The 16431-nt window shown below is 32.9% G+C and overlaps 3 protein-coding genes across 3 annotated transcripts in view; 1 reads left to right on the forward strand and 2 right to left on the reverse strand.

The window, feature by feature from the left end:
- Positions 1–1113, reverse strand: part of LOC129222522 (ubiquitin-protein ligase E3B-like) — a 73008-nt gene extending 71895 nt beyond the window's left edge. The window contains exon 1 of the mRNA XM_054857034.1: positions 1090–1113. Coding sequence (XP_054713009.1) covers positions 1090–1113 — 24 coding nt within the window. The remainder of the gene's footprint in view (positions 1–1089) is intronic.
- A 185-nt stretch (positions 1114–1298) lies between these two features.
- On the forward strand, positions 1299–3915 carry LOC129222523 (uncharacterized). The gene is made up of 3 exons (XM_054857035.1): positions 1299–1340; positions 1428–2413; positions 3834–3915. Exons 1-3 carry the CDS (start codon positions 1299–1301, stop codon positions 3913–3915), a joined length of 1110 nt encoding a protein of 369 aa, XP_054713010.1.
- Positions 3916–4523: 608 nt separating this feature from the next.
- LOC129222525 (ubiquitin-protein ligase E3B-like) overlaps positions 4524–16431 on the reverse strand; it is a 33686-nt gene continuing 21778 nt past the window's right edge. Inside the window, exons 10-17 of the mRNA XM_054857036.1 lie at positions 11103–11137; positions 10980–11009; positions 10780–10892; positions 10091–10266; positions 9797–9958; positions 7181–7352; positions 5358–5476; positions 4524–4534 (exon numbers count right to left, since the gene is read on the reverse strand). Coding sequence (XP_054713011.1) covers positions 4524–4534; positions 5358–5476; positions 7181–7352; positions 9797–9958; positions 10091–10266; positions 10780–10892; positions 10980–11009; positions 11103–11137 — 818 coding nt within the window. The remainder of the gene's footprint in view (positions 4535–5357; positions 5477–7180; positions 7353–9796; positions 9959–10090; positions 10267–10779; positions 10893–10979; positions 11010–11102; positions 11138–16431) is intronic.

Here is a 16431-nt window from a genome sequence, read left to right on the forward strand (position 1 = left end):
CAATGAATGTAACCAATATTCAGCCACTATCTGGTATTTGGCTTAATGAGCACTAAGGCATAATGTTTAGCTTGGCTTAGGGGCACAGCGAGGGGGGAGGGATTTAGGGGTGAACCCCCCCCCCCAGAGGGTTATGATTTTTTTTCTTACTAAGGTCCTTATAAAGGTTCAACTATCAAAAAAAAAAAAAAAAAAAATGAATGCACGAAATTAATACACTTAAATAAGATATATTCTTGTGTACACTGCAGAGCTTAAAACCAGATCAAAACACTAGGTGTACAAAAGATTAGAAAACGACAGGTGATGTGAAGGGCAGTTGGAAAGGAATGCGCACTGCAGTTTCGCTTCCAGGAATTTGCACCTCACGGGAAAGATAGAATAGGTGTCAATACTTGACGAGTCTGAAGAAAAGGGTAGGAAGCGTCTTTGACATTACTCACACAGGATTAGCTTCTCACAGCCAATACCCCCGGAAATCCCTGGAGCAGGACTATAGATATTTACATTGTCAGTATTATAGGGTCCTGTCCCTGGAGTGTCGTCTCAGCTATACACCAATAAGAGAGGACAAAGGAACAGGATAGAGGTAAGCACAAAATTTGAAACTCGGACATGTGACTGAGATTCCTGGTTCATTGAAAGTTTTTGTCCTTGAGGCTCAAAGAGTTCAGATTAACCTGCAACCGTTTGCAAGACCTTTTACTTCCCAGTTAGTTTTCTGCAATCAAAAATATAGCTTTGAATAGCAGATAAAGTTTTTTTTTAATTGGTTGCTCTGAGAGGCCTCAGCAAGAAAACTGCCATTGTGGTTCGTCGCTGTTGTAGAGTTTTATGAGTTCTTGCACAATTTCGCTACTTTGATGGATATTAGACGATTCTTCAACCAGCCTGCTCCTACATCTTGTACAAGCTCAACTTCAACTACTTCAGGTAAGTTTTACTTTTTAAAACTGTTATGCAATAAAGAAAAGAAAATAATAAAGTGATAGGCATAAGCGAAAAGTTTTTTTTTTTCTTTAATTCTTCTTGTTCTGTTCTTGCAATCTGTTCTAGTAATTTTTGATTTTTTTCTATTGACTGAAATACTCTTAGCCCATATTCGTTTCTCATAAGTCAAATCCTTTTTTGTTATTTGTTAAACTAATTTCAAATGAATATTTAAGCTAGTATTTCTTTTCACAGGTAATGAGGAAGGAGAGAGAAAAGAGGAACCGACTCCACTCATTTCGGTAACGAAAAAAAGAAAACTTGAGGAGAATGAAGTGTCACCAGATTTACGTAGCCTGAACTGATCAATGACGTATAGTTCCAACATTGGCTTGTATATGGAAAAACAGGTAAATTACGAAGCTTGTTGATACTGTATGTGTATGTTTTTGGAAAGTATTTATATTTCAGGAACTTATTTGTTTTTTTTTTTTCAGATTAATGATAACACAAAGAAGGAACTTCTTTTGAGCCCTTGGAAACCAGATTTGAGCTTTAAATTTCCCTTATCTGGACCAAGAAATTTGAGATTTGTTTTGAAATGGCTTGGTGAGAGGGACTGGCTTGTATACTCGCCATCCGAAGACGGAGCATTCTGTAAATTTTGCTTCTTATTTAGCACTACGGTTGGGAAACAGCGTTCGTGCCCAGGAAAACTAGTGAGACAGCGATTCAGAAACTGGAAAGACGCTAAAGAAGTTTTCCGGGAACATGAAAAGGCAAAATACCACTCTGATTGTCTTCAAAGAGCGGGTGAATTCTTAGCCACATACACGGAAAAAGTTCCTAGCATTGAAAAGGCTTTAGATGTGGGTAAGTTAGCTCAAATCAAGAAAAATAGGGAGCAGCTGAAACCCATAATATCAACAGCACTTTTTCTTGCCAGAAGAGGATTGGCATTTCGAGGTCACAGAGATTCTGGAGCCTGTTCGGAGAACGAAAAATCGAAAAAAGAGGGGAACTTCAAGGCTCTTCTGAGATTTCAACTTGAATCTGGAGATACTCTCTTGAAGAACCATTTAGAAACAGCAGGAGCTAATGCCACATATAGAAGCTGGCAGATTCAGAATGAAATCATAGCATCGTTCAACAACATTATCATCAGGAAGCTCGTTGAGCAAGTAAAAAAGGCTCAGTGGTTTTCGATTCTCGTTGACGAAACGACTGATGTCAGCACAATTAAGCAAATGACTTTCTGCGTCAGATTTATCGAGGAGGGTAAAGTGCACGAAGAATTCTTGCAGTTTATCCCAATCACTGATGCAACTGGAAAGGGACTAGCTGAAACAATAATCAAAACCATAAATAACCTGAATCTCCAGCCCCAATGTATAGTTGGTCAAGGTTATGATGGTGCAAGGGCTATGAGTGGAGACATAAAAGGAGTTCAAGCACTCATACAAGAGACGTACCCACGAGCTCTGTATGTACATTGTAGCTCGCATTGCTTAAATCTTTGCATATCTGACGGATGCTGTGTTCCATTAATAAGGCATTGCATTGGTGTCATTGAGCGAGTGCATAATTTTTTTAACACCCCGAAGCGGCAGGCAGCTTTGACAGTAGAGATTCAAGCAATAGAAACTGACAGAACAAAAAAAGAAGAATTGAAGAGAATCTGTCCCATTCGTTGGATTGAACGCCATTGCGCGGTAACAAGCTTTATTGAGCTTCTACACCCTCTGCTTTTAGCTTTGGAACAAATAAAAACGTGGCTTGACACGAAAACAGCCACTGAAGCCCAGCTTCTCCAGAGTGCAATACTAAAATGTGATTTCTTGGTGAGCCTTTTTGTGATTGATCACGTATTTTCTCTGACCTTGCCACTCAGCTTATATTTGCGGAAAGAAAATCTGAATCTTTCAACTGCAATAAAATCAGCCATGATCGTCAAGAGGAAGCTTGAGAATATAAGAAGTAATGCTGAGGAAACATTTTCTCAAGTTTTCGAAAAAGCAAGTGAGCTTTGCGTTGATTTGGATGTCCCAATTTCTAAGGAAAAGATGGTATGGCGGCGAGCGAAGAGAGATAATGTCCCAGCAGATACCATTGAAGAGCACTTTCGACGCTCTCTTTTCATACCTTTTCTGGAAAATACCATCCAAGCTCTTTATGAGAAATTTGAATCTCACCAGAGAATATTAACACCCTTCCGGTTTTTGATAAATGATGACATAAACGACGAAGTCACTTCTGATCTTATGAAACTAGCAGACTTTTATGAGCTTGATGCTTCAAGATTACACAAGGAAACTATTCTTTGGCAAGAGATCGTAAAAGAAAAAAAACCAAAAAATGCAATTGAAGCTTTGCAACACTGCAACGTTGATTTACTTCATACTATAAGGTCCCTTCTCATCATTTTCGCCACGATTCCGGTCACTACATGTACCCCTGAAAGGTCGTTTTCCTCTTTAAAATTATTGAAAACGTACTTGAGAAACAAAACTTGCGAAGAGCGTTTGAATGGACTAGCAATGACTTACATCCATGATCGAATTCATATTAGTGAAGATGAAGTTCTGAATGAGCTAGCACAAAAGTCACACAGATTACAGATTTCTTTGTAACCACCGAATGGTATTTGCAACTAGTTTCCTTTGTCCTCGTAAAGGTTCATTTTTAATCTCAATGACCAAAAAGTCCATTAAAAAAAAAATTCATATTTGTATTTTGCCTATTTTCCTTTGCACTTTTATTTTATTTTTTACATTTACATTTAACGCTTTTTTTTATATTATACCATTTTATCTTTTCATATATTTATATCACTCTAATGAATTATTTCACTTGAATTTAATATTGCCTTGAATATCATAATTTGTTTACACTTCTCGTTTTAGAAGTAATTCTGTTAGGGTTGTTGTTAATTTGTTTGCCTTCGACAGAAAGCAGTGGAACCAATTTGCTAATGAGCAGAGATAAAAATGTTGTTTACATACAAATAAACAGGAGTTGGATATTTATATAAAGTCAATTGCATTTAATTCTTATTGTCACTTATGAAGCAAAAAATCGGTTATAAACTGATTTCCATAGTTAAAAAAAAATTATTTCTTAAACTGTGGTAGCATAATAGATTTGTTTTACACTACATAGTAATACAGAAATCTGGGATGTATAAGAAAATTATATGGTTTCAATAGTTGAAATTAACATTTTCCGTACAATTGTATTTCTGGATATTTCTTTCGAATAAGAAAACCTTCTCTGCGATACAGCCAGGGGGGTGGTAATTGTCACCCCTGCACTTTTGGTTTTAAGATATATTACCAATCCTGGTATATTGATGTATATACATTCAAGGATTGCTATGAATACCCCCCCCCCCCCCCAAGAGGAAATCCTGGCTGCGCTAGTGGCTTGGCTGAATATTGATTAGATGAACTAGTTTTTATCGAATGTCCAGTCAGATTGAATTTGGCTGCGGTGAACATAGATTTAGTATTTGGGAGAATATTAATATTATAGTAGAAATGAAAATAAAAGATAAACATTTAAATTTGCAAAGTATTTTGCAAAAGGACATCATGTTAATATGAAACTATCAGAAATAAGAAAAATTCAGAAATAAACTACTTTTTATAACCATTGCTTTTTCTTTTGGCTCCAACATCTGTAAGTAATTTTTGAATTTTTTTGAGAGGTATTGAAAACATGCAATGTTTTGGGTATTGAGAATAAAGACAAATATTGTTAACTACTGATAATTTTTTTAATATAAGACTAAAAGATTTGCAAGTAATACTATACTAATGGTATCCAGAGATACTTTTCACATATGAATCTTTGAGATGATTTGAGATAGTGTCGCGAATTTAACAAAAATCTTCGTACAAAGGATTCTTTAATATGTATAATTTATAATTCTAAAATTGCACTTCAGTCAAATAGTACAACTGCTTAATCTCAAGACTAAAAGAAGTTTAATCAAACACTTAGATATCTTTTTCATGAAGTTATTCCAGTAGAAAATATTTTAATTAACAAACTATCGTAATCAGGCCAAAATTTAGGTAATATAATAATGATTTTATATGTGAGTTCATTCAGATGATTTTTCAGTATATTGCATCATATAAGCAGAAATTGTGACATAAAATAAACAGTTTTTCTGCTTTTGTATGTCAAAGAAATTCTATAAGTTTGGATTATGTGAATTTTCAATCATTTACTGGAAAATACAGTCAATTTTGTGGAGTTAGTGTTTTTTTGAACACCTGGAATTAAATTAGTATGTAACAAAAGTCAATCACAATTTTTTTTGTTGTTTTAAAATTTATAGTAACAAATGAGCATTGAAACCCATAGACAATAATTTCATTTTCATTTTAAAAGTTCATAAGAGAAAAGTAAACAAATAATACCAATTAAATTATTCCATATAAGTTTAAACACTAGTTGATTTAGGAAAGATGATATGGAGACTAAGTCATCAAGGCAAAATGGTTTCTGCTGCTCATATAATTCAACATCATCAAGAATCCTATATATATATAAAAGAGGGTGAGGAGTAGAAAAAAGTGAAAATACATTAAATAAAGAAATCCAGTTAAAAATTTTTAAACACATATCACATACACAGTTTTCTCAGAATTTCTTTTCATTCAGTCTTTTTTCTCTTTTTGACGGAAAAATAAAAATGCTTCAAATGATACTGATAATGATATAGGGTTATTCAAAATGGTGTAAGAAATTTCGAAACAGTTTTTCTCATTTTCTAACACAGACACATCAAAATGGGTCTAAAATAAAGCAGTTTTCTTTTTCAGCATTAAGAATGCTCTACATCAGGAGCCAGTATTTAATTTCAAGTGGAGTATTTTTAAAAAAATCAGGGCACAGGGAGAAAAAATGAGATGCCTTACAATTCTCTAATTTTAATTTTAACTCACAAAATAATATTAAATACAATAGATAGGCATATTTGCATTCAAAATCAATGAGAGAGATTACATCTGCGGCCTTCATATTTTTTAGGTGAAATTCTTGCAGGCAGCAAGCACAAGCAAGGTAGGATGTAAATTTTGAGCGATATTTGTTCATCAAAAAATTCCCAAATGAACGTGGAGCTTACATAAAAGCCAGGTAAATTAATAACATAAAATATATTAGAAAAAAAAAATGATACGGATGGCCCTCAAAGTTATTGTTTTCTTAAGAAGAAAATTTTGAAATAATTTATGTGTGTAAGTCACACTTTCAAAATAGTTTTTGTCAGTTCACTGATCATGCTTTGAATCTGATCTGTGGTCTGCCTGTTGCCGACTGTTCTACATGAAGTGTGGTTGTCCATTAATGATGTCTTGCAATGAGGGGGGAGGTAGGATTGGGAAATTGTCAGAAGGGAGGGGGTTAATAAGTAGTATGACATCCTACATTTTTTAATAAAAATATGTTAATGAGAAAGAGCGTGACATGGGACAAGGGAAGAGAAGAAAGAAAGGTGAAGCATGTGACTTAGTGACAAAGGGGGAGAGGGGAGTTATAAATGCTGAAAAAGAGTGGGACATCATTTATAGGCAGCCCCTTTCCTAGAGTCATGTGAGCAAGATTCTCTCTTTCCAAATTTATTGCCATATAGTATCCCTAGTTGAAACTATAACACCATATGCCTGTCTGTAGGTCAATAAACACACATAGTTCAACTTTAAGCACAAATGTTGTCATAAAATTATGCATTAACAACTTGTAAAAGCATCTTAATGCATGGGTATTCAGAAAACTTTAAATTTCAAGATGAAAAAGCAATTAAATAGTTGACTGCTTTCCCTTTATGAAAAGCACAAAAAAACCTTGGGCAATTATTAATAAAATGATATTTAGAGGTCATAAAAACAAACTGAAAATAGTGTTTAAACACACTATGTACATTTTCCAGTAATTCATAAGCTGGTTTCAATTACTATTTGGTTTTAAGCAGGTCAATGAAGGGATAGGAATACAGATAAGGGGAAGAAATTGAGAAAACAAGATATTAGAAAAGGCAAACAGATTTGAAATCAACAATTATACCAGAAAAAGAAATATCCCTAATAGAAATAATAATAAAAGCTAATGTAAGAATGAGCCAAACAATACTTTTGAGAAATATTTATTTTGTCAATAACAATGACTTTGTAAACATAAAATGAACTATTAAATGGTTAAATTCTGCTTCATACCCTGATTTTGTTGGAAAAATACCTACGTAATTAAATGAGTAGCACAATCACAGAATAAGACTAAAATTTGAAATTCAGGACTACACGTCTTAGTTGTAACTGCTAAATGGTCTAAAAATGCTTTTAGACCATTTCCAGGACCAAGACTGCTAATAAATTTCCATAGGTTAGGCAGCACCATATCTTGATAGCATAGACCTGAAAAGAAAGTTTAAAAGAAAAATAAACAATATTTAAAATAAAAATTTTGCACATTCAATTCAATGCATGAGTAACAGTAAAGGGTAATTTGTTCATAATTTTTGAATATTACTCTTTAATATTCTTCTTTCTCTCTTTTAAGGAGGTAAAAAAAAAAGATGCATACTTTTCAAAGTCAAAATTCTGCAATTTGTGCAGATGAATTCGGAAGATTAAAAAATTTAAAAGACACATGCTAAAATAATTTAACAGAAAAGAATAACAAATAAAGAACATTCAAAAAAAAAAAAAAAAAAATAAATAAATAAATAAATAAATAAAACATTCAACTTGGATGAGAAACATGCCCCAATCTTGAAGTGGCTGTTTTACTTCAGTAGCACAATGATCAAGAAGGACAAAATCAGTACATATTACATAAGACAGTTGTACCAGGGTCTTCAATAAAAAAAATTTCAGGAGAGGAGGTGAGAGCAAAGGGTATAATAAACTCCATAGATATATGAAAAACAACAAAACACATATGAGTACATTATGTTCTTACATCTAGGGGGGGGGGGGGGAGAGACCCATTCAGCATAGTAGATTTAAACACAAAACAACAAAACATTTTTATGTTTATCTAGTTCAAATTCAATTTTACCACAAGCTAAAAGTAACTTCTTCTTTGGAAGAATATCATAGTGCTAATATTGATAATATTCATGTAAGAAATATCATTAAAGACATGAATCAGCCTTTCACCTTGACCTAATTTGTATAATATATGAAATATATTTAAGCTTGACTTTTCTTCATAGGTTACAAAAACAAAGAAAAAAAAAAATTACATTAGTAATACTCAACAAGCAAAAGAAGCAAGTTTCATTTATGTGTTTTACCACTTTAAGCGATAATGTTCAATACATTTCTCAGGAATAGTGTTTTGACGCTAATATTTATGCCAGACAGGATACTTAAAATTTTATACATAATAACTTTGGAGGTCAGGTCACTGGAAATCATTTGGATCTCTAGTCAATTCAACACACTCAGCTAGGGATGCGTCAATTAATCTGCAGGAATCGACAACCGGCCACTATGCCAATTATTTCTAACAAGCAAATTTTTAACATTAATCAGCAGAAAAATTATTATTTCTTTATTGAAATTACTTTTAGCATGCTGAAAAAAAGAAGCTATGCTGAGTGAGTTCATTAACAATAACTAATTGTAATTTTTTTGCAGCAAAAACATGTAGTAATAAATAATAATAATACAATAGCATTTGGAAAAGTTGAATTCATTAAAAAAAATATTTATCAAATTAACTTATATTTATAAAAAGAAAAAAAATTTCAGATGGTTAATGCCAGTCTGTTAATCCCCTTTCTTCTACACATTAGGAGAAATGTTCTGATTTAAACAATTTTTCCTTATTTTTCACTGCAGTACAAACTACTACGAAATACATTACAGTTTTTGTTAAATATTCATGTGTGCTTTGCTGCAAACATCAATTTCCCCATCTATTAGAAAAAAGTTTTTTGTTGACAAACACAAATATAGTAGTCTCTGCTTGATGTGATGGCAGTTTATGTTATCAATGGCTTATTGTTAGCAAAATCACTGAGTCCAAATTTTCTCTATTCAACTGCGGTAAAATAATCAGTTCATGTGATCATTACATCATTTAACATTATGAATTGTAGAATTAGACATTGGATTTATATTCAAAGGATCAGAAACAGTTTTGTCAACTCAAGATTAAGAAAAAGTTGACCAGAAAATAATAAAGATGATATAAAACCCCTTAGATATGAGATCTTATAAAGTTCAAGTCATAACAGAAAATTATTTAAAATACCGCTGTAACTTCGACATTAAAAACTATCAGTAGTTTACCAGATTGTTATAGAGAAATAATATAGATGAGGATCTAATGACTCAGATGAAGAATGCCTTGATGTTGAGACTCCTCCTACAAATGCTGAAATGATGAAGTCGTCAAAAGTGTTGAAAGGTGGATTACAACCAAGCTCTGATGATTTAAAAAAAACATTGATTTTGAGCAATTTATAAATGAACTTTTGATATAGTATAGATAATCCACAATTATTAATGTTTTCTCTAAAAATATTGCATATTTTTTATATTTTTAAGGGAAATACACAGTACATAAATATAAGATGAGTTTATTCACTTTATTTTGAAACAGTATGTGCAGCTTAAATTAGTAAATTTACCTAATTTCCTATTTTTTTTTTATCGGTAACAATTGGCTATTGTTATCAAAATCATTGTGTTCCAGAGTGATTACATTAAGTAGAGACTAACTGTATTAAGTTGCAGCAATGAAAAATAAATGCAAGGGAAGAAGAAAACAAATAAAATCCACACATTTAAAATAAGTTTAAAATATTAATTTATATTTTTAGTTATTTTTGTGTCAAAGTTCATACCAGTAAGAATGTCCAGTTTCATTTGAGTTAGTGTTGCAAGTGCTGTCTCATACAGATTGCATGTTAATGCTACAAGAGTGGTTTCTGGACTACCCAACCGCTTGTAGCGCACAGTAGCTAAACGACTAGATGAGGCTTTCTCTAATGCCTTTTTGAATATGCCTGGGGAAAAAAATATTTTAAGAAAATTGCAGATGAATAAGGTTAGTTATAGCACTTTCAAATGATATTTTTTTTTTTTTTGCTGATACAATAGAAAATTATTTTATTTAGTCAAAATAAATGAGTACAAACTTGTTTTAAAAGGAGAACTTTGGACAGGAGATGTTACAGTCTGATTTGAAGTAGGACTAGACGGTTGTGGAGCTGCTAACACAGAGTCAACTAAATGGGAAAATATTGCCGTAATCATTGGTCCACTCCACAAAAGTTGAATTTGCTTTTTTACTAAGGACAAAGATTCGTGAAGCCTTCAAGAAGAAAAAGTAAAAAACAATTAAAATATTTCAATTAAGATGATCTTGCATGCAATGAAAAACAAATTGAAAAGCGTTAACAATGAAACACGATCAAAGATGTAAAATTAAATCACTGTAGAAACATTCTCACGAAACATTTACAATCTTTATGTAACCATTTGCAGCAAAAATCATTTCTGACAATAGTTGTTTCAACAACTCAAAAAAATTGCTTTGAAAAATGTACATAAAATTATGACTTGAAAGCTGTTGAAACACTTTTAGATGCTTCATTTTAATGAACTGAAAAAGGTAAGTTTCACACTTCATGTTTTTTACCTAGAGTTTTTCAACTAATGTTTACATTTCTTAAAACCTTTGTAAATTCTAAAAGAAAAAAAATCTTTAGGTACAATAAATGAATTGGCTTTTCATTTTGTAATATAAGGAAATATTGAAATCACATAATACAAGAACATTTTACAAATGAAGTCAAATGAAAAAGAAGCAGTGTAAATCACATACCCAAGGTCAATTTTTTGTGCAAACCACCCTAACACTGGATGCCAATGAGTCAGATTAGATTGCTTGTTTACAACATATTTTTGACAGCTTTCCATAATTCTGGTAATAACATTCTATTGAAAATAGTAAATTTATTTCTTCCTTAAAATATAAACTTCATATAATTTTGAAAGAAAAAGTGTTTAAATTTGTTTACTTACAATGAAATCCAGTAAATTTGTTTGGAGATTCTGCAAAGGAGAAACAAAAATGAACAAAGAGAAAGTTCTTCTGTTATACTTAAAAGAAAGAAAGAAAGAAGCCTAGCAAAAAACATTTCTTACTTCAAGATCAGAATGGCCCATGTGAATAAGATTAGCTGAAAATTACAAAATGTTATTGTAAAACTGAAAAAAAACGCATTACTAAATGTTAATACATAACAAGATATCACATAAACTAGAAAGAATCTTTTATCCCAACAAAAAAAACATCTCGAAGATTAACTTTATTAATCAAAAGATAATTTTTGAATTATTGAAACGTGTTTGTAAAGATTTATATGTAAAAATATATAAACTGTCATAATTAGTTAGGATTTGCATGATTTTAAGCTAACCCATGTAAAATTAAATAATTATCTTTACAATGTTTTGCAGTTAGTATGCATAGTTTGTTTCTTGTTGATAATTTTCAGCTATGATTTTAAATTTCCTTACTAAACTACGCACAGACAACTTTGTACTTGTATATGGGACATTATTAGTGGTGTAATCAAAGGGGCTTTCCTTCGTTAATTCTTGTGTTCCTTCACTTTTTAATTTCAATGCCTTTTTAATTAAAAAATGTATACTTGCATCTGTAAAGTGCCTAATAGAGATGTGAATCACTCAAATATGTCTTAATTGATTGAAAAGTTCACTAAAATAATCCAACTCAAATTTAGTTCAGAAAGTAGTTGTTTTAGTAAATAAATGAATAAAAAGAAAATACATAAGCAAATGAATAAACCAACTAACAAACCAATGAATTAATAAACTAATTAGTAAATAAATCTATGAGTGACTAAGAAAAAATAATGAGCAATTGAATCAATGAAGGATAAAACATATTTTTACAAAAATATTTTTTTTTTTGGCTAAGTAATTGAGAATAGAGTTTTTTTTTCATGCACTTGCAGTGGCTATGTAAAAAGGATTGCTTTGAGAGAAAAAACAAACAAACTAAGTTTTACACAAAATGTGGCGGTATACAACTTTGTATGAATAGCTTTGAAAGTATACCTTGTTTGTTCTTCTCTCAGTTTTGAACTTAAATTTTATTGGCTGCTTTAGAATTAACCTTAATATAAAGATTTTAAGATTAACTTCTATTGAGTATTGTAATATAGAAATCACATACTGATTTTATTTCATAACATTTAATGAGAACCAAGTTTTAAATAAACTGCATTTGTTATAAATATGTTTATTTTTAACTATTTTTTACAAATATATAATAACTAGAGGACCCGACAGACGTTGTCTTGTTCAAACTTTGTATAGTCTTGTTCAAACTTTGTATATTAAAAAGTTTAAAAATGTCTATAAACTATCAAGTGTTTGAACCATTTTGTCGAAAGAAATATGTAAAAAGAAAATGTTTTTAAGATACGTGGTGCCACAATGCGTACATTTATTACAACTTGGTTTATGTAAAGGGGCCGTCCATTAATCACGTGAGGCTCGAAAGGGGGGGGGGGAGTCCAGAAAAAATCACAAAACATCACATAGGGGGAGGGAGGGTTGTAGTAATATATCACGTGTATTTATTTTTTCGACAAAACGCGCAACACTCAACTGAAAAGCGGCTTGTAGTGTGCGACTCTGATTCACCGCCTGTCTGTCCGAGAATACTCTACGTTAATATTTTTTTCGCATACCTTTCATTATTGTAGTCTTTATAGTTATAATTGGAGTCTTTCATTATTAGATGATACTTATACCTGTATTTTACAAATATTTAAAAAGAATAATAAGATTTTTCGTAGGTACTAAAAATACACGTAATATAGTAGAGGGGGGTTAGTCTTTAACCTCACCATGTATCACCAAGGGGGAGGGGGTGAAAAAATGCCAAAAAAACATCACGTGATTAATGGACGGCCCCAAAGCAAACCAAGCAGTTGTTTCATTAACTACTTTTCTTCGCGTACATGAAAGATCTTCATATATTACATGGTTTTTTCCTTCAGCCACACTCAAATGATAAAAATCTTCCTCTGATATTTAATGTAAAAGTAGTGTAACTCCATGTACATCTAGAACAAACGGGAAATTCCACTGCAACTTCCCCCATATGAAAAAGAATTTAACTATCGCAAAGCAATCCTTTAAAAAAATGATAAAGGAAATCACTCCCTCCCCCCCTCCCCCCCCATGATGTAAAACATACATATTCTTCAACTACAAAGACTAAACACCCTTTAAGAATCAAAAACAATTCTTTACAATTTGAAATATTTCGGCAAGTAAACAAAAATACATTAAACTGCATTAACAGTAGTTTTAAAATGTAAAGTAATCCCGCAACTCCATTGTTTATCGCCAAAGTCGCCAAGCCACTACGCTGCTGTAACCATGCTGAATAATCAGCGAAGCAAACTCCGATCGATTAGCGGTCCGATCTTTTGAACGAAAAGTTTTAATGATAATCCCATTTTCTAGCTGAGCATTTGTTTCACTTACTATCTTCACTCGCGTACTTGAATGATTAGCAAAAAATGCCTGATTTGTTCTTTCCACCAAGGATAAAAATCTTCCACTGGGGCATATTTCGATAATTGGGAATCTGGGCGGTCATCTCATATTTGGCGTAAATAATTTTATTTTGGTAACCCTACTGATTCATAGTAACCCTATGTGAATAGATGTTTCTGATCTCTTTGTTTTGGTTTGCAAAGAAAAATATATCTCACGCAGGCGCTGGAGCCAAAAACTGACGCCAATGAAGAAAGAACACCAGATTGCCAGTTATCAAAATATCCCCTTCCACTGCACTAATTTTTTGTGTACAGATTCACCCTGGTTTGATTTATCTGAACGGAAATAAAATTTGCTTCTATAAATTCCACCACCATAATATGCTGATTAGTTTGATAATCCTTCAAGTCTCCTTGCCAGTGGCGCCAAAACTCAGAAGAATAAACAGGGATATTATATGAACCATGGCTCCACTGAATTTCTGTAAGTATTAAGTGAGGCCATGGATGAACCTAATGAAAACAACTCGATTTCATCCAGTATTTTACTTTAAAATACATCACAGGGTCCTAAGTTGCTTCATGGCCCCACTCAATTAATGGCGCTGGCGCTTGAATGGGTATGGTGAGTTTTGAGTGGGGCCATTCTTTCAGTGGGGTTGCTTTCAAGAAATGAAGGGTTCGCTCTCTCTTTATGTTTTATGTATTTTCAATTGACAAATTACAGTAGGAAATTTCATTACAAAAAAACAGAGCTGGCTTTCTTATTGTTCTTTGGCAACGGGTTAAATATTTATTTCAGTTCTCGCTTAACAATAGGTTAAAATAAATATTAATCATTTGGGAGATTTAATCATCCAATTTTTAAATTAATTAACAAAAACATTTCCGATTCGATTCCATCGCGCTTCGAAACCATGCTTGCCAAAATATAATTACAGTCGACTCTCGATATCTCGACTTCGCTGAACTCGAATTTCCGCTTATGTCGAAGTTTTTGGATGGTCCCAAACTTCTGCTAATGTTCTTAATGGGGTTTTTTTTCGTTAACTCGAAGTTCACTCCGCTTATCTCGAAGTTTGAGACAGACATCTCTTAACATTTATTGTCTTGATTATCAGTAGCAAAACCAACTTGACCGTAAAATGACGGAGAAAATTCTGCTATTTTCACCACCTGCTCCCTTTTGTTAGGGCTTTGAAGACGGGGGCGTAATTGACAGGTCGCCACTTCTTTTGACGAGAGAAAGAGCTAAAATGCACTCGTTCACGCGTTGCTTGTTCACGCTTCGATAAGTTCTTTTCAGTGGCTCTGTTAGAACGAGTACAAAAGGGAGATAGACCAGACGTTGATAAGGGATTAGCAAGAAAGAGAGCACGTGTAATACCCCCTGGGTGAGGGCTAAACCAGTTAGTGACCCACCAATTGAACTTGGAACTGCTCACTTGAAGCTTCGCTGATCTCAGCTTTTTAGCACTCATAGCATTTAGTAAATGATTGCATGCTCAGCGTTTTGAAAAATGAGTAAGAGAAAGCTAAAAATTTTAACTATTGAAGAAAAGGTCGATTTAATTAAAGATGTAGAGAATAATCCTACCGTTAAGAAAAAGGACTTGGCCCTGAAATATGGCATACCGCCGAATACATTATCGACAATAATGTCAAACAAAGAAAAAATATTAGAACATTACGAAACAAAGGGCGGTTCTGCAAATCTTAATCATAAAAAAATCAAGGAGTGCACATACACCGACATTGAAACGCACTCTTGAAATGGTTTAAGAATTATGAGCATAAGCGGACTGAAATCCCTGTGAGTGGAATTCTCCTTCGTGAAAAAGCACTTGATTTTGGCAAACTCCTTGGACACATGGACTTTGTAGCAAGCAGTGGATGGCTCGAGAGGTTTAAAGCTCGTCATAACATAGTTTTTTCGGAATTTACATGGAGAAGCTAAAGACGTCCCGGAAAGTCTTTGTGAAGAATGGAGAATAAGACTTCCCACCCTACTGTTTGGTTACAAAGCATCAGACGTCTTTAATATTGATGAAACCGGATTATTCTACAAATGTGTTCCCCAAAAAACTTTAATGTTCAAAGGAGAGTCCTGCGCTGGAGGAAAAATGAGCAAAGATCACTTAACTGTTCTTGTTGGTGCCAATGCTGATGGATCAGAAAAATTACCCCTCTTAGTTATTGGTAAATCGAAAAAACCCACGTTGCTTTAAAAACATCAAATCTTTGCCGGTAAATTACAAAAGCAATAAGAAATCCTGGATGACCAGTGAGCTGTTTGAAGAATACGTGAGAAAACTTGATTTGAGTTTTCATAAAAAATCTCGAGAAGTTTTGCTGTTTGTGGACAATTGTCCAGCACATCCAAAGTTAAAAAATTTAAAGTCAATTAAGCTTGAATTCTTCCCACAAAATACAACAGCAAAACTTCAGCCAGCTGATCAGGGAGTAATTCGTAATTTAAAAGTGCATTATAGGAAACGAGTAATTAGAAAGCTCATCAACGATATTGAAAATAATAAAGAGCATACAAGCTCCATATCGGTATTAGATGCTCTTCGAATGGTTTTTAGTGCCTGGCAAAATGATGTTTCCCAAGACACAATTGCTCATTGTTTTCAGAAATGCGGATTCTTTCCTTCAAGTGCTCCCAATATTGTTGATGAGGTTAACGAATGTTTGGACAACGAGTTCAGAGATGTGTTTCAAGAACAATCATTGGAACTTTCTGACTTCGTAAACGTTGACTCCGAGCTCATTACCTGCGGTGAACTTTGCAATGAAGATATTATTGCAGAAGTAACAGCTAAAGAAGATGGTACGGACAATGAAGAGAAAATTGAAATTTCTGAACATAATGATTTGCCAACAAATGCAGATGTTAGTAATGCACTATCGATTATTCATCGTTCTACTGA

Source organism: Uloborus diversus, chromosome 5 (genome assembly GCF_026930045.1).
Source record: "Uloborus diversus isolate 005 chromosome 5, Udiv.v.3.1, whole genome shotgun sequence".
Taxonomy (NCBI): Eukaryota; Metazoa; Arthropoda; class Arachnida; order Araneae; family Uloboridae; genus Uloborus; species Uloborus diversus.